Source organism: Astyanax mexicanus, chromosome 3 (assembly GCF_023375975.1).
Source record: "Astyanax mexicanus isolate ESR-SI-001 chromosome 3, AstMex3_surface, whole genome shotgun sequence".
NCBI classification, from domain to species: Eukaryota; Metazoa; Chordata; class Actinopteri; order Characiformes; family Acestrorhamphidae; genus Astyanax; species Astyanax mexicanus.
Genome location: NC_064410.1, coordinates 2,571,133 through 2,595,348, shown reverse-complemented (window position 1 = coordinate 2,595,348; position 24,216 = coordinate 2,571,133). Strand labels below are relative to the sequence as shown.

Sequence of the window (24,216 nt, the reverse complement as noted above, 5' to 3'; positions counted from 1 at the left end):
CAGCTTTTGACACCTGGTTATCATCCCTTAAAAATAAGGACGTGTCATCTGCCAAAATTTTTAGCTATATAGTTTATTTATATTTTTCCAGACAATGTTATTATTTCACATTTTGACCTATTTAAACTTAAGCCTGATGCATTATAAGACTGCTCAACTAACATTACAGCTTTTGACACCTGGCTCATCAATCATCCCCTTTAAAAATTAAGTAGCGTAGTCTGTCAGATGCAAAATTTTAGTTTGCCAAATATTTTTTTAGCTATAAATGTATTTTTTTATAATTACAGTTCACAAAACATATAATAATCTTTTAGCTATATAAGTTAAATCTGGCTGCTCAAACCAGTGCACTGACGTCACCCGGAGCTGATAAAGGAGGAGGGGCTTAAGCGCGCCGTTCACGCGCTGTCTAATCTGCGGCTCGCGCTCGCTCGTGGCTCGCTCTGGCTGCTGCTGTTGCTGCACGAGCCGGTTCGGTTGGCTGTTATTAGCGGAGGCCAACGGTCGCTGTGATTCTCCAGAGCGCCGCGGGTCATGTAGCCTGGTTTAGCGGCGGCGGGAGCGGCTGTTTTCGGGGGTTTTGTGTCGTTGTTTGGGGCTGACAGCGCGCAGGAAGAGTGGAGAGGCCTGCAGGAAGAAAGTTTAACGACTGAGGAGCGGCAACAAGTGCGCGGAGAGAGCGGAGAGCCGCGGAACTCACTTATCTCACTCACTAAACACGGAACTCAGTAACTAGCGCTAACGGGCTTCGGCTAAAAACACTCCGGCCAGCCATGACAGTCCAGCCGCCGCTGAACTGAAGAAAGCGGCGCAAAAACGAAACAAAACAAAACTTGGAGATAACACACACACTCATACACACACACTTACACAGATAAAACTCCGCCATGGGACCCAAACAGAGCAGCCCGGCCGCCAACGGCCGCCTCCGGGCTTACTCCGGCTCCGACCTGCCCTCCTCCACCGCGGCCAGCTCCGGCAGGGCGGCCGTGCTGAGGTACTATGCGGGCGGCGCGGGGAGCCAGCCGGCAGCGCAGCGGGGAGGGCGGTACGGCGCGGACGGCAGACCCGGCTCGCTGATCCAGTCCGCGGTTATAGCGAGCAGCGGCGGCGGGACTCCGAGACACGGAGAAGACCCGGATAGAGATCAGGACCAGTCCGGTCCAAGACTTCTTATAGGCTCCTTACCTGCACACCTCTCCCCTCACCTGCTTGGAGGTGAGTTAAGTAGCTAGGCTAAATAACTAGATTTTTCTAGATGGTAAAATTGTAGGTTTAATTTCACAAATAATAAGGGACATCCACTAAGTCATAATTATAAGATATTGGGTCTGTGGGGTATTATCTCATAATTATTACGTACTATCTTATGATTAAACTTACTGTAGTATCTCATTTACTTATAATTTAGTCATAGTATCTCGTAATTATGGCTTAACATCTCATAATTATGATGTATTATCTCAATTATGACATGCGTTTTGAAAATTATGACTTAGTATGTAAAATTTTACTTTTGTATCTCAATGTTGTTAGTGTCTCATAATTATGACTGAGTACCTCAAAATTATGACTTAGCATCTCATAAGTATGACTTAGTATATTGTAATTATGACTTAGCATCTTAAAATTATGACTTTGTATCTTAAAATTATGACTTTGTGTCTTGTAACTATGACTTTGTATCTCATAATTATGACATGGTTGAGGACCCTTTTTTAAGTGTCAGAATGGGCTTCCATACAATATAGCTAATTATTTGTTTTTTAACAATTTTATATTATTCTATTTTTTCACTTACTGCAGTTCACACTTTTTTCATTCTTGTATTGTTTTTATAGTTTTATTTGGATCCACATTAGCATAACAAATATCGAGCACAAGTCATAAATACTCTGCACACATGTTTAATGATGGCTACTGTATTTCTGATGTGAAAAAAAAGTATACAATTACATGCAATCACAAAACATTTGTCATCATCCTTTTACACCAATTACATGTTTTGGTAATATTTAATATAAATGTGGTTCTTGGGCTTGAATGGGTTAGTTTATAGAGCTAATAGAGTCTTTATTGTTATATTATTGCCTGTGTTTGATGAAAAGGTTTGATTTACATTGGAACAAAAGCATGGCTTGTTATTAGTCGGGCAGCTATGGCAACACTAATAAGAGCACTGAGATATTAGCACAGAACACAGAATATAGACAAAGCATGATGATCCTAATAAGGTTAGCTAGCTCGCACTGCAGGAACACACGGATTATTGTGATTATAATGATTATAAAGATAAAGTGTTAGATAAAGAGTCTGTTCTGCTCAAAGGTCATAGAAGCACATGTCAGAGTTGATTACAGATACAATCTGCAGATTTGAGGCTCTAAATCAATAAAAGATTAGCCGAGGAAATGCATAAAGCAGAAGATACCAGAATGTTGCATTTGTTTTTGCAGTTTCAATCTAAACACTCTGAAATAAAAGGATGTTAAACCTCTGGGTTATTGTTGTTTGGGCTGCAGTGTTAAGTTCCTCTTTCTTTTTTTAACATGACTCTAAATTAATCCTTAATCAGGACCGTTTTTTCTTACTATAATAGCTTTTGCTGGTTACCTGAGCAACCATGGTGCTGCTAATGGTGCTAACACAAGAGCTATCGTGAACATGGAGATGTCAGAACTGCAAACTCAGTCTTGTCTTTAGTGTCTGTTCATTCACTCATCGTAATCCAAATAAAATCAGAATTGGAACTGAAGAGAGCATCAGAGATAAACAAGTTCGCTAAAATAACTAAATCCAGGTTATTTCACGGTGAATAAAGACTGCATCACAATGCACGTTTTAAAAGTACTTTTTAGCATGGTTTGTGTAATTACACATTCTAATACAAAAATTACAGACTAGCACTTTAATACAATTTATCAACCTGAATGATTTAGAAGCCTTTTAAAATAAAGAATGAGCGACGTCCTCCTAAAAGGAACTGAGAAATTCTTAGAGCAGAAACATACCGTGACAGTCAGTACTAGGAGTGTGCAATACTGTATCATATGCAATAATATCACCAAAAATTATGACATGATAAAAAAAGTTCTGTATCGTGATATTGCGAAAATTCTTGAAAGCAGTCCATTTTAATTAAGTTTTTATTCACTTAATATGCAATTCATATCCACTAGATTTTTTTTGCTGCATTACTTTGTATTTTTATGCAAAAAAATTACAGATTTTTTATTTATTTGTGTTCTACTGAATGTATAAATGTATGAATGTATAAAACTCATATTTATTGCGTTCAGATTTTGCAGTAGTTTATTTTTAAATGAAAAGAATATCACTATCCCCCCATCACTTCTAGGGTGATGTGGATCAGCACAATGCTGCGTCTGTGAGCTGATGTATCAGAACAGAGTCGCTGCGCTTTCCTCCGAGTGTTAGCGCTGTGCTGTGATGCTACTCGGCAATGCTGCAGCATCAGCAGCTGTTCAAAAAGACGCAGAGTCTGACTTGACATGTATCGGAGGAGGCATGTGCTAGTCTGCATCCTCCTGGTGTTGGGGGGGGGTCATTAGCTTTCACGTCTTTGTGTTAAGAACCTTTTGCGTATTAGCTGCTGCTAAAGCATTTTCACGCTGTGAGGTCTTGAAACTTGCAAATATTTGCAAATACAATGCAAATACACAAGTTAGTCTTTCTTACAATATTAAATAAAATGTTATTTGTAAATTTGCCTTTTATGAATAAGGTTATCTTTTACTTGCTAAGTAGAAAATTTGACTGAAGCCCAAAGGCTTAATAGATCACCCAGCATTACATTATGGACACTTACTTCTGCTTTACTGATGTTATGTGACATAACATCTGCTAGAACTGAAACCTAAAACGCCCATGACAGTTAGGCATATGATACAGGGAAGTGGCCTGGTGGTATTTGTTATTTAAATGTGTTTTGGACACAGAGATGACTGTGTTTCCGTCAACATTAACTCACTCCGGCACTTACAGCATTAACAACACTGACTTCAACGGCTTCAGCGTGTCATTAAGTGCAGTCATTCCTTGCCTCCAGTAAAATATCTGATTGTTGTTCATAACGTAGCACGAAATGTAGTACATCAGGAGCAGCACAAATATGTGTTTCTGGAGTTTAACTGTTGCATCAGAGTCATAAATTCTCTGTGGAGCCCAAAATACAGAACTCATTCATACTAATTTATGCTGGTCAGATGAAGCTGTTTACAAATCAAACCTTCATATGTTTCATCTTTACACCACTGATCTTAATTGGAAAAATGTCCTTCTAGACAACAACCCTTGTTTGCTTTGGTAACAGGCACCCTGAGGTCTTGCCCCATGCAGTGTAATGTGCGTAAGAGCACTCTGAGTTACAGAAAGTGTCCTATACCGTTTGTGACCACTGCTTAAAGGATTTTCCACTGTGTACTTCTGTTGTTGTTTCCGAAGAGGCTATTCAGGAGTTCCAGCTGACCCAGCTCTCGTGATGGTCATAAACTGACTTTTTTGTTGTTGCCTGAATTGTTACACAAGCGATAGAGATTCCAGATGGTAAAGAAATAAACTGTGGTCCTGCATTTTGAGTCATTTATCACACACACTGAATACATTGCTTTTGGAGCTGTCACAGTTTCCTTTCAGTATTTATAGTCATGTTTTTTTTTTTTTTTTACTGAACACCTTTATTACACCTTTTGAGGAAATCTAGGGGTATGCCATATCGTATCTTCACTTTATTTACATTTAATTGTTGGTTTGCAGCTTACATGCACTAAATATGCAGTTTATATGCACCTAAGTTTTGTATTAGATTTTTTTTGTTACATTACTTAATTTTTTTTGTTTGTTTTTCGCTCAAAATAAATAGACAAAGGTTTTTAGATGTTTTGTGTCAACTGAATGTATAAAAAAATCAAAGTTTTTTTTTTTTATGTTTCCAAGAATATCGCTATAAGGATTAAGATGGTAAAGAAAACTAAAAAAAAAAACAAAAAAAACAACAACAACAATTGCATGGTCTCTACTATAAATAGACTAAATCTGTGGGAAGAGCTACATTTTAGGATTATTAGAGATTATTATTATTAGAGATTTTGAACTGCAAAACTGCAATTCTTACACAAAGTCAAACGTGCACTGGATGTTAATCTACGCAGCTTTCTCTCTTAAAATCTGTTATTATTTGGGTGAGTAAAGCGCTTTCATTTATTTACAGTAAGCTTAGACTTCCAGATTTCCACTAAGGCTGGGTGCAGCAGCATTAGCATTAGCGTTATCGGCTAACTGCTAGTAAATGCCCCCCGACAACCCTACATTGAGGAACCCTGAGGAGTGTTCTGGTAAGCCAGGGGATTTTAGCTAGCGGTTTGTCCCATGTAGCTTGTTTAAAACAGTAAACACACAGGCTGAACTGTGAAAGAGCTAGCACTTAACGCGGTTAGCGGCTAATGCTAATGCTGCTCCAGCAGTGCTAGCGGGGGTAAGCAGCAGCAAGCTACAATCCGATATACTCACCTCTGAATGGCGAAAGAGCTAGAGCTTAGCATGGTTAGTGGCTAATACTACTCCAGTCTCAGTGTTTGAGAACTAAACTGAAACTCAAAATTTAAGGGTTTAAGTGTGCCTTATAGTGCGAAAAATATGGTAATTTTAAGAGTTATCAAGTTATCAAATGTTTGAATGTGTGTGTATGTTAAAAACATGCTTTTACTCTCCAAAAATATAGGTAAATCTGTGTGATAAATAATTATTACTCTGTTTTAATTTAACCATTTTATCACACACACAATATTGACTTAAAATATGTGTATTGTTACACCCACAACAAAGATTCATACTACCGTTAAGATTTTTTATTTTTTATTTATTTTTTTTTTTTATAAAAACCTGTTATCTGATGTCCTGGAAGTGTTTTTCTCTGTCGCTCAGGTACAGTTTACACTAATATCCACTTACATGAAGACTTATCCAACAGAACCAGGAAGCTGCTTGCTGGTTTGTCCTCTGTATATACTGTACATTTGCCACAGGCTATTTTCAGGAGGGGAATTGCTCTAAAACCTTCACCCAAAACAGATAACGGTGAGATAACACATGGGTAACCGGGAGTCAGTCACATGGTCCTGTGCTCTGTGGTTGGTTAGCGCTGAAGGCCTGATTAGCCACGTTAATGTAAAAGTGGGACACTTATGAATAAGGGATGTCTGAATGGCTGCTTCCTTATAGGCACGTGTCTTTCACAGATGCAACAGCGTATTCACCCCCGGCTGGTTCACCTTTCATCAGTTTACACTACTGCTGCAATCAGATAGGAGTCTGATTTTGAGAGTAATTGTTTTAGACACTAGTTATGACCTGATTTCTCTGTTCTAAAAAAATGATTAGAGTAGTGAAGGAAGTGTTTTATCACAGAGCAGGAATGTTGGTCAGTGATGATGCATCACTAATGTTTTTGGCCTAATTAGTTCCTGATCAAAGATTGCAGTGCACGTTGTCGCGTCACATGTGGCTCTGATTAGGGCTGTGCCATATCACACATGATATTATAATTTTTAGAACTATAAAAAAATTCTGTGTTGTAATTTAAGCACTATTCTGCACTTTAATCTTTTGATAGATTTTTTGTTACATAATTTTTTTGTTACATCATTTCTTTTCTTTACAATAATATCATTTTTTTCTAATTTTTACTAAATCAGAATCTTGTTAAGGTACGGTTGTTTACAAAATAGACAATTTGACAAATGTTTTTGTTTCTGCTAAATGTTTGGAACTATTGTAACAAAAAAAACTTAAAAAAAAAAAACAGTAATTTGTTTGCTATAGTACATTTTAAATGAATGTAATTATTACAAAATTACACTGAAAAATCATAGTATTATTTTTGGACAATATCGCCCACTCCTAGTTCAGATACAGCATATAAAAAAAGGCTTGGTTGTGTAGGTAATCCTTTTAAAATTGATACGCTTACATTGATATCTGGACTCTAAACCCATACATCATCAATTTAGCCTTTTTCACATTTGAGCTGAGGATGGAGTCATAAAATGTGGCGGTTTAGTGCCCCTTTAACCCTTCTAAATTTGATATGCTTAGACTGATTTCTGAACCTTTTTAATGTATTTGTCTCTATTGTCTTTGTCCTTTTGCAAATGTTTTTAGTTGTTGGGTCTTGGTTGTTCTTGAAAATAAGCAAAATCATTTTCAAACAACATACACTTATGTAAAGCAAGCATTAATATTAAGAAATAAGTTAAATAAACTTACGATTTTACAAGTATTAAGTATTAAGACTAGAGCACACCACTTAAGCAACTACAAACAGATTTTTGATTGGTTGACTGTTTGTTTGCATACGTATGGTTTTGCTGAATTAGTTTTTAGCATTTTTTTTTGTGTTTGATGATGAAAGGATAGTTATGCATGATTTAGACATTTACACGTACGATGATCTATACCCACAAAAACACAAGTTTGGCCTTTCCTGGTTACCATATGAGCACTGGGTTATCAGTGAATGTTGTGGTACAGATGCCTGAGCTTCTCAAGCTTCCACTGCTGCGTCCTTAAGCAAGGCCCACCGATTCAGGCTCAGTGTGTGTACATGTGTGTTTCACTAGTGTGTATGTGTATGTTCACTGCATGGATGGAGGCCACATTCCATCTGTGCTCCCAGCACAGGAATGGTGAGCATGGATGTTGTCTTGTCGTGTCGTGTCTTGTCTTGTCATAGCGACCAGTTTACTTAATCCACCAGTGACTGTAGAAAGTCTAGATGGGGCAACAGCCTCAGCCGGCTGCTTACTGTATGAAGTGCAGCTCATTTACCATTTATTTTAATCCCTCATTGTTCATTTGGTTATTCCAACAGGTAGTTTTTTAGGCACAGTTTTATTTTAAAAAGTCATTTTTTTAAGACGTTATTTTGTTTTGTATTATGTACATTTGGTTACGTTAAAGAATGAAGAATCTGCAGGTCATGCATTGTGCCTACTCTGTGCATTACATGAAGTTAAACATGTATTACATGTACCTTTACTGTTAAAACACCACATTTACTGGACAAACCTTCAATCAAGAGGAAAAATTTACTTTTCTTCTGCACTGTAAACTCAATGAAGGCAGCCTGAGACTAAGGTCCTATCCCATTTCACCCCTTGGCTCTACCACTTACCCCTACCCCTCTGTTTTGCGTGTGCATTCTTGTTAGGCTGGAGGGGTAAGTTAGGGGAAGGGACAGGGCTTGTTAGCCCTTCATGTGGAGATATTTTAGGTATACAGTACACTTTAAACCAAGGGGTATGAGAATCACTGTTAAGATAGCGGAGCAAGCGACCAAAGAAACCCACAAATTTCAGTATTTTCCTTGTTAAAAGTGACAATTAGCACTATATTACCATAGTTTAATGAGTAATTTCAGTGTTTTATGGCTGAATTCTTCATAACAAGCATAAAAAGATTGCTAGTAGTTTGTCTCAGGAGCTAGCTAGCTAACTTTCTTGTTCCACCTTAAATGGTGCAACAGACGGCATGGGCTGCAGCATCAGTGTCTCAGAAAATTTGAATATTATATAATCCCAATTGGTGCTTTTGGAAAATGAAATCCGCATCTCCATAAAAGTTGCACTGACTTTTATGGACTTTTTTGATTGTGTTTACACTGCCATTTTCGGGTGGTTTTGGCTTATCTAGAACCGAGCTTTGTTCTCCAAGCTAGCTCACAAGATCAAAATCATGAGATGCTTTTTCAAACGAGGAACTCTTCATATTTCCTACTGTATTCATTACATGTATCACATTCTAATCATTCTAATGTCATATTGAGTTTTTACAAGCTTAAACTTTGTTGTTTCTCAAATAAATTGTTTTAAATCAGGTGTGTAGGTGCTTAAAAATTAAATTTGTAGATCTGGAGCTTCATTATCTATAGGACTGTTCAGATACTGTTCAGATGAACATACTGATTTCTTACTGTTGCTGATATAAGGAACAGAGAAGAGAGAATAAGCAGTGGACTTCCTTGTTTGGGGCAGTTTCATGCATGTGACTGCCAAGAGGCCAAGCTTGGCTATCAGGGTCAAAGTTCATAAAGACGTGTCCATAGTGAGCAGGATGACCCCAGTAATGGTGGGTTGGTGTCTGTGTCGCACTCCTTGTTATCATAGATCGGCCTTGGCCTTTTAGGACCAGCTGTTCTGTTTTGCTTGTGGCCGGTTGCGTAACCACACTGTCAGCTATTATCTTAAGGGTTTACCCCCTGAATGTTTTGCCTCGCAATCGCAAATGTCCCACAGAGTTAGAGAGGTATTTAATCTGTGTTTTACAGCTGCTCGGGGGCTCTCGTTTATGGTCAGGTAGTGTATGTATACAGCTCTGGAAAAAAATGATCAGATCACTTCAGTTTCTGAATCAGTTTCTCTGATTTTGCTATTTATAGGTTTATGTTTGAGTAAAATGAACATTGTTGTTTTATTCTATAAACTACAGACAACATTTCTCCCAAATTCCTAATAAAAATATCGTCATTTAGAGCATTTATTTACAAGATAAAAGAGAAATGGCTAAAATAACAAAAAAAAAGATGCAGAGCTTTTAGACCTCAAATAATGCAAAGAAAAGAAGTTCATATTGATAAAGTTTTAAGAGTTTAAAAATCAATATTTGGTGGAATAACCCTGATGGTTTTTAATCATAGTTTTTTTATGTATCTTGGCATCATGTTCTCCTCCACCAGTCTTACACACTGCTTTTGGATAACTAGCTGCTTTACTCCTGTGCAAAAATTCAACAAGCAGTTCAGTTTGGTGGTTTGATGGCTTCAACCACCTTCATCCATCTTCCTCTTGATTATATTTCAGAGGATTTTAATTTGGTAAAATCAAAGAAATTGATCATTTTTAAAGCTCACCTTCCGCGAAAATCCGATTTTTCTTGTTTTTTGTGGAATACAGTAGGTCTCTCCGAGTTGAATGTGTACACCTGCACATTAAACTGTTTTGCAGCCCCCATTGTCTGCAGGAGCTAAGCAAAGAAATCCCCCCTCCCCCCCTCCGAAAAACGGGTGAATTTTGAATTATCTTTCTGCCTACGTAGGCAGAAACTCACAGACCAGCCCACCTTGGCTCGAGAAACTCCCAGAGGCGGAGCTGAAGCGACGCAACATCACCGCTCATCAGTTAGGAGGTGGGAGGCAGTGAGCGGCAGAGCGGTGGAGGGGCGTCGCAGTGCTCCTAGCCAATCAGAGGAGAGATATTTGCATGCTGTTTGCATGTATGAATATTCATGAGCAAAGCTGGAATCCGGTCATTTTGGACACACCCCTAAAACAGTCCATTAAAAAAGAGCTATACAGAGACACCTGAGCACTTTTTTTTTACAAAAACGGCTCACATGTCATTCATTCATACTAGAGACCACAACTAGACATTTTAAAATGAAAGAAAAAATGACGGAAGGTGACCTTTAAATAGTCTCTTATTTTTTTTCCAGAGCTGTAAGTTGACAATAATAGCACTTCTTATTCCTACATTTTACTCCCAGCCTTCATCGCCAGAGTGAATCATTCACACTGGAGATTTGTGTACGCAAGTGGCTTAATTAGAGCAGAGCCACAGAACAGCAAAAGCAGCTGCAGAGCTGCACTGTAGTTAACCCATAGTAGCTTTGTGAACTCGCTGCATGCACTTGTTGCTTTTAAAATAATTTTGCTGACCTTCTTTTGCGTCACATTTCAGGTTTACACATCATAAAGGGCTAACAGAAATTGATCACACTTCACAAGAACTGGTCACACTTACTATGTTAAAGTGTTAAGAGGTTGCTTTTAGTTTTTATGCATGAAAAAATGCATGATTGTAAATATCTTGGTTGGAGGAAAAAAAGACACAAACATCAAATCTTTAAAGTCTTTAGAATCTTTAGAAGAGGTCAGTAGTGCCTTAAATGTACTAGTGCATCTCAAAAAAGTAGAATATCATTGAAAAGTTGCTTTATTTCAGTAATTCAGTTCAAAATACACACAGATTGATCTATTTTAAGCTTTAATTTTTGATTATTGATGAACATGGCTTACAGTAGGTGCAATATATTTCAGTATGCTTTTTTTATTTTAATACATCTTCAATAAAATAGTTTTAAAAATATATTGATATTTACCATTCATTTCCCAGCTCTAAGCAATTGATTCTTATTTATTTTACCCTCCTATTATATTTGGGGTCGATTTGACCCCACTCAATGTTTAAAGTCTAAAAAAATATATATATTTATTGTATTTTCTTAATTAAAATGTTAAAAAAAAAATGTTCCAATATTTAATTTTCAATGTCTGTTTTATTAAGGCTGTTTTATTGGCATAAAACATAAGAAATATCAATATTTTACACACATTTGTGTGGTAGTAATGTAGAGGTCACTGTGACATTCAGTTTTATAACCTTTTTTCTGTATTTTGTGTTTTTTTTTTTGTACTTTAGGGCCTGACTTAACAACACAACACTTATAAATACTTATATAATACAATTGTATACCATTATAATACTTCCAGAACTGCTGACAATTCAAATCAAATAAACATGAAGTAACTTGCAAATACTGGTTACTGGTTTGCTAACGTTTATTTAAAGGCAATTATAAACATTTTATTGAGGTTTAAATTGCTGGGATCATGTCGACCCAGAGAATGAAGGTGTTGGTTAGAAAGTGTAAAAAGAGAGCAGGAGGAGGGTTAAGATAATATTCATATATTTAAATTCCTTAAGAAGCGAAGGCTCATTGTAGATCAGCTTTCTGATAAATGTGTGTTGTTGACTGTAGATCACAGAGACACTAACACCTGTGCTTTAAACACTGGCAGCTTGCACTGAGCAAAGATTAACAAGGAGAGTAAATTCAGGTCAGCCAAGCATACGGGAAAGTTCAGCCTGCAGTGACATGCACCAGGCTTAACTCATGATTGCTGATTACCCTGCCAAAGCAGCAAGTTCACACAGCAGGCCTCAGATCAGCGTGTATTTATGGAACTTTACTCACACACTACTGATTATCTGCTCAATAAGAAAAGCCTGCGTAAGATAACTCCACTCAACCGATTATTTGAGTTCTGTTTGAACAGCCGTTAAATAAATGACCTACTGCTCAAACAAACACTTACACCATTGTCGTAGGCTTTCCTACTATTACTCTGAGCATGACCGAGTGTGAGCATGTTGCCCAAAATAAGATCATGCAACAGCGCAACAGGAAACCCAGCACACACCACAGTCAGTGTCTGCACCTCTATTCAGCTACGCTTTCAGTTTTCAAACAGTTTTCAAATGTGATGTTAATATGCATTCATTTGATTTAAATTTTGTAATGAATTAATCAAATAAAACAAATAAACAAATAAAAGCCTATGTGAGTGTGGGTGTGTGGATAGCACCTCCCTCTTTCCACTTTAATCAGATATAAATTTATATTGACATTACTGAACTGATATGAACTGATAAAAATGCATTCAAATCTAGGTCACTCTTCAGCTTTAGACAAGGACGTCTGTGAGAAACTGTGATTTAATGCTTATAGTGGCTGCAATATGTCAACAGTATGTGCTCGGAAGCGCCTCAACGTAATTTAATGTTAACAGTAGTAGGGGTGGGCGATATGGTCCTTAAATAATTTAAATAATTAAATTTAATGCTATTTTTGTGATAACGATACTCTTGGCGATATGAGAAAACACTAAAAAAAATAATAATAAAAATGCACTATTGCAACAAAATGAAAATTAGATTTTATTATTGCATATATTATATGATATATGATACTGCACACCCTAACTGAGATATATATAAATATATACATATAAAAAAGACTTTTAGACTTTTCAGATTTGTAACAGTAGAAGTCAATGATCCAGAATGATAAGTCATGATACTAATAATAATAATGCACTCCAAATATCTCCATATTTTCAGGGTTAAAGTCAAATAAATGATACTGGACAGATATAATCTGCCTGTAGTAGATAGTGTATATAATGGGAAATAATGAGAACAGTGTGAATTTTTCTTTTTCTAAAAACAGCAAAAAAAAAGTAGTACCCTGATGTGATAATTAGGGGTGGGTGGGTGGTATGGCATCATAATTCAAGGTATGATATTGTTAACGATATTCAAAAATGTTGACTATATTATTGCGTACAATAAGAAATGGCACACCCCTACTGGTAAGATATAATGACTTACAATTATCCTCTATATTATGGCTGTATATTAAGCTGAATCCTGTTTTATTTGGTATACCGTTTAAAATCGAGCAATTCACTTAAGGTTATTTCTATTACAGAGTTGGGTCAATGTGGTGTTAGGAGTCTTGCCCAAGGACTCTTATTGGTGTAGAGCAGCATTCTGTATTCACCCAGACCAGGAATTGAACCCCAGTCTCCCACATTATGTGGTAGCTCACTGCCAGGGAGTGGAGTTCTCCACTGCGCCACACAACCTCTCAGGCCTTGATACAGATATACAGTGAGTCCAAGAAGTATTTGATCCCTTGCTGATTTTCTTTGTTGGCCCACTAATAAAGACATGATCATTCTATACTTTTAATGGTAGATGTATTCTTACATGGAGAGACAGAATATTAAAAAGAAAATCCAGAAAATAAATCTAAGGAATATATATTAATTGATTTGTATTTCATGGAGTGAAATAAGTATTTGATCCCTTAGTATTCATTAGCAGTTCTGGCTTTTACAGACCAGTTAGACACTCCCAATCAACTTGTTACCTGACCTGAAGCCACCTGTTCTCACTAATCACTTGTGTGAAAAACACCTGTCCACAGAATCAGACAGATCACACAGATTTCAAGTCTCCAACATGGGTAAAACCAAAGAGCTGTCACAGGACCTCAGAGTCAGAATTGTTGACCTTCACAAAGCTGGAATGGGCTACAAAAAGATTAGTAAGGTGTTGGATGTGAAAGTAACAACTATTGGTGCAATTATCAGAAAGTTTAAAGAGTATAACATGACAATCAACAGACCTCGGCCCGGTGCTCCAAAGAAGATTTCGCCTCGTGGGGTGGCAATGATGCTGAGAACGGTCAGAAATCGTCCTGCAACCACTCGGCAGGAGTTAGCAAATGACCTGAAGGCAGCTGGGACCACAGTTTGCAAGGAAACAATTGGCAACACTTTGCGCAACAATGGATTCACATCCTGCAGTGCCCGAAAGGTACCCCTGCTGAAGAGAGCACATGTGGAGGCGCGCCTCAAGTATGCCAATGATCATTTGAAAGATGAACCAAGTTATTGGGAGAAGGTTTTGTGGTCAGACGAGACCAAAATTTAACTTTTTGGCCTCAACTCCACCCGCCATGTGTGGAGGAAGAAAAATGCTGCCTATGACCCCAAGAACACTGTGCCCACCGTCAAGCATGGAGGTGGAAGCATAATGTTTTGGGGGTGTTTCTCTGCCAAGGGTACAGGGCTACTTCACCGCATCACTGGGAAGATGGATGGAGCCATGTACCGCACAATCCTGAGGGATAACCTCCTCCCCTCTGCCAGGGATCTGAAAATGGGCCGTGGTTGGGTCTTCCAACATGATAACGACCCTAAACATACAGCAAAGGCAACAAAGGATTGGCTCAAGAAAAATCACATTAAGGTCATGGAGTGGCCCAGCCAGTCGCCAGACCTCAATCCGATCAAAAATCTATGGAGGGAGCTGAAGGTCAGAGTTGCCAAGCGACAGCCCACCAACCTTCATGATTTAGAGAGGATCTGCAAAGAAGAGTGGGCCAAAATTCCCCCTGGTGTGTGTGCTAAACTTGTGGTTAACTACAACAAACGTCTCACCGCTGTGCTTGCAAACAAAGGCTTTGCCACTAAGTATTGAGTGTGTTTGGCAAGAGGGATCAAATACTTATTTTCCTCATTGAAATACAAATTAATTAAAATATATTCTTTAAAATTATATTCTGGATTTTTGTCTTGATATTCTGTCTCTCCATGTTAGAATATATCTACCATTAAAAGTGCAGAAGGATAGTGTCTTTATTAGTGGGCAAACAAAGAAAATCAGCAAGGGATCAAATACTTCTTGGACTCACTGTATATATATATAGCTGTAGCAAAAAGGCACTAAAGTTCAGCAACCTAGCTGCAGATTAACTAGCTAGTAAAAATAAGCCTTTATTAGCTTATATTTTAGTTTTCCACCTCTGATACCTGTTGAACCATTTAAGATGGAATGTGAACTAGGCCTGTTACAATAACAGTAACAATATTTTGTGGACAATATATCGTCCACAAAAAAATCTTATCGTGCCAGGTCTATTGTGTGCTCTATGAACTTGATTTTCCTGGTGAAATCATGATATAATTATTACTCATGTAATTCAGAGGCTTGTTTTGAAAGCATGACTTGTTTATAAACCACCTTTTAATCTTGTTCTTATCTCATGCACTGTTGTTTCATCTTTGCACCTTGGAATGTCAGGTAAGGTCAGTTTCTCAGTTTCTAGTTTAATGCCTGTTCAGTTGGTCAGTAGCTGATACGTCCACAGTGCTGCAGGTTGTGCCAGTAAGCCTCGGCTATGGCTGTGTCTGAGTCTCCTTTATCCTCTAAAGCAGATTGTCTGCAACACAAACAAAACAGTTCCAAAATACACATGTTGTGCTTATTTGCCCCTACTATTTCTGTCTGTTGCGTACTCTTTATTTACAAATCAGAATATTAGTACACCCTTGAGACAGAATACTGGGACTAGAGATCTGTTTCTAATACACAAATACTGATATAATACACACTACTTTGCATTATACAGAGCCCTTTCCATATACATTATATTTTTCTATAACCTTTTTAGACTGTCGCTTGTCTCCTGGAAGCTTAGCGTTTTATATTATATTATATGCATCACAATACCGGGGTTGATATTTATTAATATATTGTGATCGTGTAAGTAAGGTGAAATTTTGCAAATGTTTAAATCACTTATTATGAAAACTTTATTTTATTTTAAGGCACATTTAAATAACGTGCTAACTCTTTTACCAATCAGAGGCTAGTATATCGCACTGTACCCTACTGCTAACCCCGGCTAGCGCTGCTGGAGCAGCATTAGCCTTAGCTGCTAACCACACTAAGTGCTAGCTCGTCTGCCATTCAGAGGTATCGGTACGGTATATCGGACTGTAACCTGCTACTAACCCTGGCTGGCGCTGCTGGAGCAGCATTAGCATTAGCTGATAACTGAGATAAGCTGTAGTATGGATAATTTCAGTACAAATTATCGGACATTTGTGTTCATACATAAAGCTCTTCCAGACAACGTCTGAAAAAGTCTTGGGTGGTTACTGTGCCTGTGTGAAAAAGCTCTAGTCACAATTAAAATTAGCATCAGAATTCATAAAAACACCCTTTTCTATAATATGGAACTATAAAAACGTATTATCAGTATAGAGAACTACTGTCAAACACACAGAAGCACAGAATAAAACAAAATTCAGCTTTGGAGCCAGTGGAAATATTCACATTGGGAACTGGAACTGGTTGCACTGAAGCAGTAAAGGAAGAAGAAAAGGCCAAGACTGGTCGAGCCATATATATATATATATATATATATGTACCATATGACTGTATATTGTGCTTGTGCAGCTATTCCTGAAATAATTTGAGGAACACAATGAGTAATTTCTCAACAAGCATACCGAATTTGCCCCTGCTAAACTTCCTGTAAATGTGCCTGCCAACCTCGTCTAGAGATACAGTATATTTAGTGATAGTTGCCTTGCAGATTCTGCATCCGTAACTCTAGTTTTAAAGGTGCCCTCATGATTCTGAGAGGAGATTTCTCCAGGGCAGCAGGTCCACTGGGTGCTCATTCAAACAAACAATATAAAGCTAGACTCTCAGAGTCAGAGCTCTTGTTATCGCCCCTCTGTGATGATTAGTTGACCAGAGTCACCATCAAGGACGACAGCTTCTTTTTTTGATCGATGCATTGGAGCACAATAGACTGAGTAAAGGTGCAGTTACAAAATTGTGCTAAAAGAAAATGCTTGTTCTGAGAGATCTGCCCTCATGCTCAACAAATCATGGTCTGTCCCTATATAAACTCAATGCATTAAAAATGTGCAATGAGAAATTCCCCTATACTGAACATCAGGGTGTCTCTCATGTCTTTCTTTTAGTATAAACAATGTTTTATCAATAATACACGTCCAACATTTGAAAGAATTTGTTCTTACCGTATTTTTCGCACAATATAAGGCGCACTATCAATAAACGTGTTATTTTTTGGTCTGTTTTTATACATAAGGCGCACTGGATTATAGGGCAAATAAAATGGCATTATGTTGTACTTTTAAATTCTTTTTGTTCGTATAACATCTCCAAACTTAAGTAGATTTGGGTACCGGTATGTTTCTTAAACATCATTTTTAATACACTATAATATACTATAAGTATATAGTAAATGTTTTACATATTGTGTAAATCACACATTCTACTAGAATAAAAAAACGACATTAATATAAATACAGAGAAAGTATATTTAATGTGTATTTTCATTGGGTATGTTAAATAGAAAATGCACTTTTAGTTTTCTTTACCTAGTTTGAACTTACTTTAAATGCTCTTAAGTATACTGCCTTTTTCCTAAAAGCTTGTGATGGTGCCTGATGATCTCAGGTTGAGTAAAGTAATGTAAAATAGTTCCTCGTTTCACTTAAGTAGTGTAATTTGAACTATAATAGTATGCAATTGTGTATTTATTTATTTTTTTTTCGAAGCTGTTGACCTCCATGTATCTGTGTGTGTCTGTTTGTTTTTCAGCTGGATTCCACTGTCCTGTGTGCTCAAAGTTTGTTGCTTCAGATGAAATGGACCTCCACCTCGTCATGTGTCTCACCAAGCCAAGACTTACCTATAACGGTAAGAATGCTGCTGTATGCTGGTGGTTGTTTGAACATGAGCAGAAAGAGAGAGAGAGAGAGAGAGAGAGAGAGAGAGAGAGAGCACTGGCTGTTAACTTACCCAGTCAGTCATCTGTAAACTTTCCTCTGTAGCTCTCCAACATCATCAGTCTATAATCATTAACTTCACCCCCTGACTCCACTCCTCTCATTTAACCAGCCCCCTGCAGGTGCTTCTGGATCAGCCTCTCTGCCTTTCAGATTAGAACCACCTGTCTTTCCTTTGCCTTTGCTTGACTCTACTAGAACTGTCCTACTTTTCGGGCATTTTCACACCTGTAGTTGGTTTCTATGAACCAGATCAGTAGATCATAAGTTAGTTTACTTGTAGCGTTTCTCCTTCTGTTTGGTTTGGTTTCACACAGGCACAAACCTAGACGCACTAAAATGCGCACCATTAAACTCTGCTTTCCAGCTGCTTTAACTGTAAAATACAGAATGCTAAAAAATTAAAAACAGTGTTTTTAAAGGGACGTGCAGAGCAGGTGTACACACAGATAAAATTGAGTTGTGTCGCTGCAAACAGTGAATGCAGCACAGACTGTGCTCAGTGTAAACAGCATGGAGCAGCAGAGACAGCATTTATTCAGTAAATATCTGTGGTAATTAGCATTAACTGACTAATACAATACTCTGGAAAAAATAAGAGACCACTTAAAAATGATGAGTTTCTTTGATTTTACCAAATTAAAAACTGGAATCTGGAATATAATCAAGAGGAAGATGGATGATCACAAGCCATCAAACCAAACCAAGCTGAACTGCTTGCATTTTTGCACCAGGAGTAAAGCAGCATAAAGTAATCCAAAAGCAGTGTGCAAGACTGGTGGAGGAGAACATGATGCCAAGATGCATGAAAGCCGTTACATTAAATATTGATTTCTAAAACTCCTAAAACTTTATGAATATTAACTTGTTTTCTTTGCATTATTTTAGGTCTGAAGGTTCTGCATCTTTTTTGCTCTAAATGACAATATTTTTATTTGAAATTTGGAAAAATTGCCATGTGTAGTTTATAGACTAAAACAACAATGTTCATTTTACTCAAATATATACCTATAAATAGCAAAATCAGAGAAACTGATTCAGAAACTGAAGTGCTCTCTCATTTTTTTTTTCGTTTTAACCGAACCAAATGGTGCTGGTTGGAAAGCGCTTTTAGATTAGCTAGTTTACATCATGTTTTTTTGCTAATTAAGTCCACATACCATGTTTCGTTTGTGTTTTTATTAGAAAGTTTAACTTTCCCATGCTCTTTTGGGTTCTTTCTTCGAGCAGTCACAGGCCGATAGGTGTTTGTCTAAAGTGCCCTTCTAGCCTAAAAAGAAACAAAGAGTTCTGGGTGCTGTAGTGTTTTCAGGAGATTTGGTTTCCGTGAATAGGAAAGACTGAATGAGTGGCCTGGCAAGGGGAAGGGTGGTAGACAGGGTAAACAACAGTGTGGGTGGTGACACTCTGCTGTGAAGGACAGTGCCTGATGACACAGCAGAACTGGTGGTCAGGGCTCTCAGCCAGGCTCTGTTTTGAACGCTTGAGATCACCTAGTTTCCACACGTAAGAAGGGTATTTGGTCTGTATTTTTAGCAACAGCACCCTCGTCTGGCCTGGGTACGCACTACTACTGTTCTTCTGGCCACAAATGAACCTATGCTGCAGTCTGCAGTAACCCACTAACCCAGGGGTGTCCAAACTTTTTTTGTTGGGGGCCAGAAGGAGAAATATATTTGAAGTCACAGGCCACAGACTCTGTAATAAAACAAATAATGAAATATACCACTTTAAATAATACATTTTCCTGATTACTTTCATTTACACCGTTTTACTTGACTTACTATTTTTATTTATATTTGACAGTGTTGTATAAACTAATATTTTTCAAATTGATGTTTAATTTCATGATTTCTCTTAATATTAAACTCTTTAATTACGGCAACTTTTTAGACTCTTTGGCCTGTTTTTCTGTGCTACAACTGAACACTCTCTCCGCTTTTAGACTCTTTGGCCTGTTTTTCTGCACTATAACTGCGCACCCTCTCTGCTTTTAGACTCTTTGGCCTGTTTTTCTGCGCTACAACTGCGTACTCTCTCTGCTTTTAGACTCTTTGGCCCGTTTTTCTGAGCTACAACTCCGCACTCTCTCTGCTTTTAGACTCTTTCGGCCCGTTTTTCTGTGCTACAACTGCGCACTCTCTCTGCTTTTAGACTCTTTGGCCCGTTTTTTTGCGCTACAACTGTGTACTCTCTCCGCTTTTAGACTCTTTGGCTCGTTTCTGACACTTAGAGTTCAAACTTTGAATCTCAAATTATAAAAACCTGCTTAACAGCGGGCCAACTTTCATTCTATTTCTAAAATACCTCCCGGCTCCAAAAAAGGAAACGGGCCACAAATGGCCCGCGGGCCGTAGTTAGGACACCCCGGCAATAACCTCTTTCTCTTTGTCTCTTTTTTTTTTTTATTTAATGGTTTAGAAGATGTTTTGACAAAGGACTCTGGGGAGTGTGCGGTATGCTTGGATGAAATGGTGCAGGGGGACACCATTGCCAGACTGCCCTGCCTCTGCATCTACCACAAAGGGTAATAATAACACAGGACAAAGACTGCCACAATACAGGCCTAATCTAACTAAACATATGTGCAGCTCTGTTGATTAATGCATGTTTACTTTCTGCAGGTGTATTGATGAATGGTTTGAGGTGAACCGGTCTTGCCCAGAGCACCCCACTGATTAAACCTCGGCTATTATTGCACAGGTTTTTATTTCACCACTTAATGTAAATACTGTATATTTCCCACTTTAAGCTGTGCCAGATTATAAGGCACATTATGAAACACTAGTAAGGAACAGGGGTGTAAAGCTCTGCCATTCTCTTTATAAGGTTTGTACTGTAGTTCAGCTTCACAGGAAATTCTGAAAAATTCACCTAACTGTTCTGTTGTACTGTATTCGTCTCAAAAGGAAAACATTTTAAAAGAATGTTACTATATCATTTTAATAATGCTACTACAGTACACTTTGCACAGATGTTCAACATAAGAATTAATGTAAAATTCATCTTGATAAGTTTTGTAATAAAAAAAGGAGTATCTAATTATATATTTTTTGACTTCTATGTACCTGTAAAAATCATATTAAAAATATATCTGACTTTTGTGCAATTTTGAAAGCGAAGCATTCATCTCATAATAACAAGGCACATTATGAAACACTAGTAAGGAACAGGGGGGTCGCCATGTTTTCCTAATAATTCAGCAGGTCTCGCCCCTGGGTGGCAAAACCTGTAATGCTAAGCTAATTTAAGTAAATAAAATTGTAGTTCTCTAAAAAAAAAAAAGTAAGCCAGGGAAATATTAGCTAGCGGTTTGTTCCATGTAGCTTATTGTAACTGTAAAGACGCAGGCTACAGTCCAATATACTCCTCTCTGAATGGCGAAAGAGCATGTTTAAAGGCTAATGCTAATGCTGCTCCAGCATTGCTAGCCAGGGTTAGCAGCAGGCTACAGGTTGATAATAATACTCACCTCTAAACAGCAAAAGAGCTAAAGCTTAGCACGGTTAGCGGCTAATGCTAATACTGCTCCAGTCTTAAGTCTTGGTGCTGGAGAATCTTTACTGAAACTCCTGTATAACGCTGTACTTTTAGCATTAGCTTTACTGCTCCTTAATACCTGACTGGTAAAGTTCATACATAAGGAGCACCGGATTATAAGGCACACTGACAATTTTATAAAATGAAAGAATTTTAGATGCCTTTATATTGTGGAAAAATACAGTAATAATACATTTACTGGACCAACAATTACATTGGCATTACATGTCCGCCTTCTTTTCCCAACAGATTCCCCAATTTCATCTCTGAGGAATAGCTTCAAAGGCAACATGCAGAAAACTGGGACTATGTAAGCTGTGATCCAGGACTTCACTGATTTATAAGGTTCACCTGTTAGCAGCCAAGGCCTGTGCCAAAAGACATTAAAAAGCAAAGCCTCAGGGATCCTGCTCATGTGTGTAATGTACCCCGTGGTCCTTTCACCATTTTAACACACCAAAGGACAAAATGCCTACAAGCCCTCCAGTGTGTGTTAGGCCATCCGGGCATCAGGTTGTAGCCTTTAAAACTGTGTCTCTGTGTCAGCACTGGACAAATCTCTTTTTCCTCCGGACATTTCAAACCATGCTTGAGGCAAGAAGAATATTTCAGCCATCGGATGCATGACGGAAACAGAAAGATGGTGATTTTTTTTTTGTGATGTGGCCAATTTGAGGATAAACTAGAGCAGTGGTTCTTAATCCTGTTCGTAGAGGATGCTCTGCCATGCACGTTTTATGTCACGTCCACACCCATCCTGTTTTTAAAAAAATGGGAAAATGCTGTTTTTGGGTGGTTTAGAGTGGTTCAGTGGTCTAAAGCGCTGCCACTATGTTTGAGAGAGATCGCCAGTTCAAATCCTGTTTATGTAGCTTGCCATCAGGTGCCGGAGCCTTGTGAGAGCACAATTGCCCTTGCTCTCACTCTCTGGGTGGGTACAGTAGATGGCGTTCTTTCCACACATCATTCCTCGGGTGATGTAGATCAGCACAAGGCTGCATCTGTGAGCTGATGTATCAGAACTGAGTCGCTGCGCTTTTCTACGAGCGTTAGCGCTGTGATGCTACTCGGCAATGCTACAGCATCAGCAGCAGTTCAAAAAGAGACGTGTGCTAGTCTTTACACTTCTGGTGTTGGGGCATCACTAGTGATAGGGGGATTCCTATAGAGTGAATTGTAAATTGTGTAGAAAATGGGGGAAGATTTTTGAAAAAATAGAGATTTTTGAATATATGAAAATGCTGAAGTTACAATGCTTGCATGTTTCTGTGTGAATCTCAAGTATCTCCTTACTCCCTATATAGTAAACTACATGAGTCATAAAACGTTTAACTTCTACATGCAGATAGATTTGCACTAAATTTCAGCATATGAATAAATGTAAAGTAAATGTGATTCTATTGCAAATTTAAAATGCTCTGTTCAGAAACAGAATCTGCAGTTTCATGACTTGTTTATTACATTACTTAGGGAGAAGTGTGTACGATGGGATTACATTTCTTCTGTTTTCTTCATGGTGATTTGTTATTTCAAAAATGGAGGGAGGTAAATGTCCTTTATTTAAAAATATTCAGATATGTGTGGGCAGGGCTTTAGTTGTTAATTTCCCATGGCTAAAAAAAAGTCAGGAAACCACTAAAACCTGCGGGGCAGGGAGTCCTCCTGAACCAGGGTTAGGAACCACTGCGCTAGAGGATGAATTTTTCTGTAAATACAGATCTGGAGTAGCCACTAATTGATTTTTTCATATTTTTTTCTCTCCACATCCATTTCAAAGAAATGGTCTTTTGTCATTTGTCCTGTTTTCTTTTCTAGTGTAGAGATCACATAGCAGGGTGCTATAACAATCAAGTGCCGTTTGTCAGTGTGCTGCTACGTTTATCACAAACCATAGTCACAAATGAACTGTTTTACTAAGCATTTCGGTACCACTTTAAAATAAGATTACCTTTTATAAAGGGTTTATAAATGGTTTACAATTAGTTTATTAATGGTTACTAATTAGGTTGTAAGTGCCTTAAAAATCATGATTAATAATCAGTTATAACACATACGTAGAAAGGGCAACAGTATAGATGGCTGTGTAATATAGTTCACTATTTGGCAAACAACAGGTCATTGTTGCCCTTTCTATGTATGTGTTATAACTGATTATTCATGATTTTTAAGGCATTTACAACCTAATTAGTAACTATTAATAAACGAATTGTAAACCATTTATAAACCTTTGTAAAGGTAGTCTTATTTTAAAGTGGTAGCAGCATTTCTTTCCTACGACTTCAGCTCTGTTCAGAGTAGCTTAGGAACGAAGATCAAGGTAAATGTGAAATTTAAAGATTACTACTCTGACCACTTTTTGTTGTTGCTAATGTTTTATTAGTCACAAAATATGATGCCATAGCTGATAAATCATCGGTTCAGTAATTTCAACGTTGACTGTTTTGATTGTAGACATGTAAAGCTCTGCCATTCTTCTATATAAGGTTTGTACTGTAGTTCAGCTTCACAGGAAATTCTGGAAAAAAAAATCACTTAACTGTTCTGTTGTACTGTATTACCGTACATTTTTTAAAATGTTACCATATCATTTTAATAATGCTACTACAGTACACTTTGCACAGATGTTCAACATAAGAATT

General features: G+C 37.7%; 1 protein-coding gene across 3 annotated transcripts; it reads left to right on the top strand.

The window, feature by feature from the left end:
- The first annotated feature begins 394 nt into the window (after window positions 1-394).
- On the top strand, window positions 395-24,139 carry znrf2a (zinc and ring finger 2a). Of its 3 annotated transcripts, none has more exons than XM_007260683.4 (5): window positions 396-1,221; window positions 17,850-17,948; window positions 20,459-20,564; window positions 20,662-20,740; window positions 21,827-24,139. In XM_007260683.4, exons 1-4 carry the CDS (start codon window positions 891-893, stop codon window positions 20,717-20,719), a joined length of 594 nt encoding a protein of 197 aa, XP_007260745.1. In that variant the 5' UTR covers window positions 396-890; the 3' UTR covers window positions 20,720-20,740; window positions 21,827-24,139. The 3 variants fall into 3 exon arrangements, with proteins under 3 accessions (XP_007260746.1, XP_007260745.1, XP_015464181.1); XM_015608695.3 differs by having other exon boundaries at window positions 20,662-20,761; XM_007260684.4 differs by lacking the exon at window positions 20,662-20,740 and having other exon boundaries at window positions 395-1,221.
- The last annotated feature ends 77 nt before the right edge of the window (window positions 24,140-24,216 follow it).

Bases quoted from the DNA above. Each gene is read 5' to 3' on its own strand.
- znrf2a (XM_007260683.4), top strand. From the start codon at position 891: ATGGGACCCAAACAGAGCAGCCCGGCCGCCAACGGCCGCCTCCGGGCT. The intron at 1,222-17,849 runs GTGAGTTAAGTA...TTTGTTTTTCAG, and splicing joins CTCCCCTCACCTGCTTGGAG to CTGGATTCCACTGTCCTGTG. The intron at 20,565-20,661 runs GTAATAATAACA...TACTTTCTGCAG, and splicing joins CTCTGCATCTACCACAAAGG to GTGTATTGATGAATGGTTTG.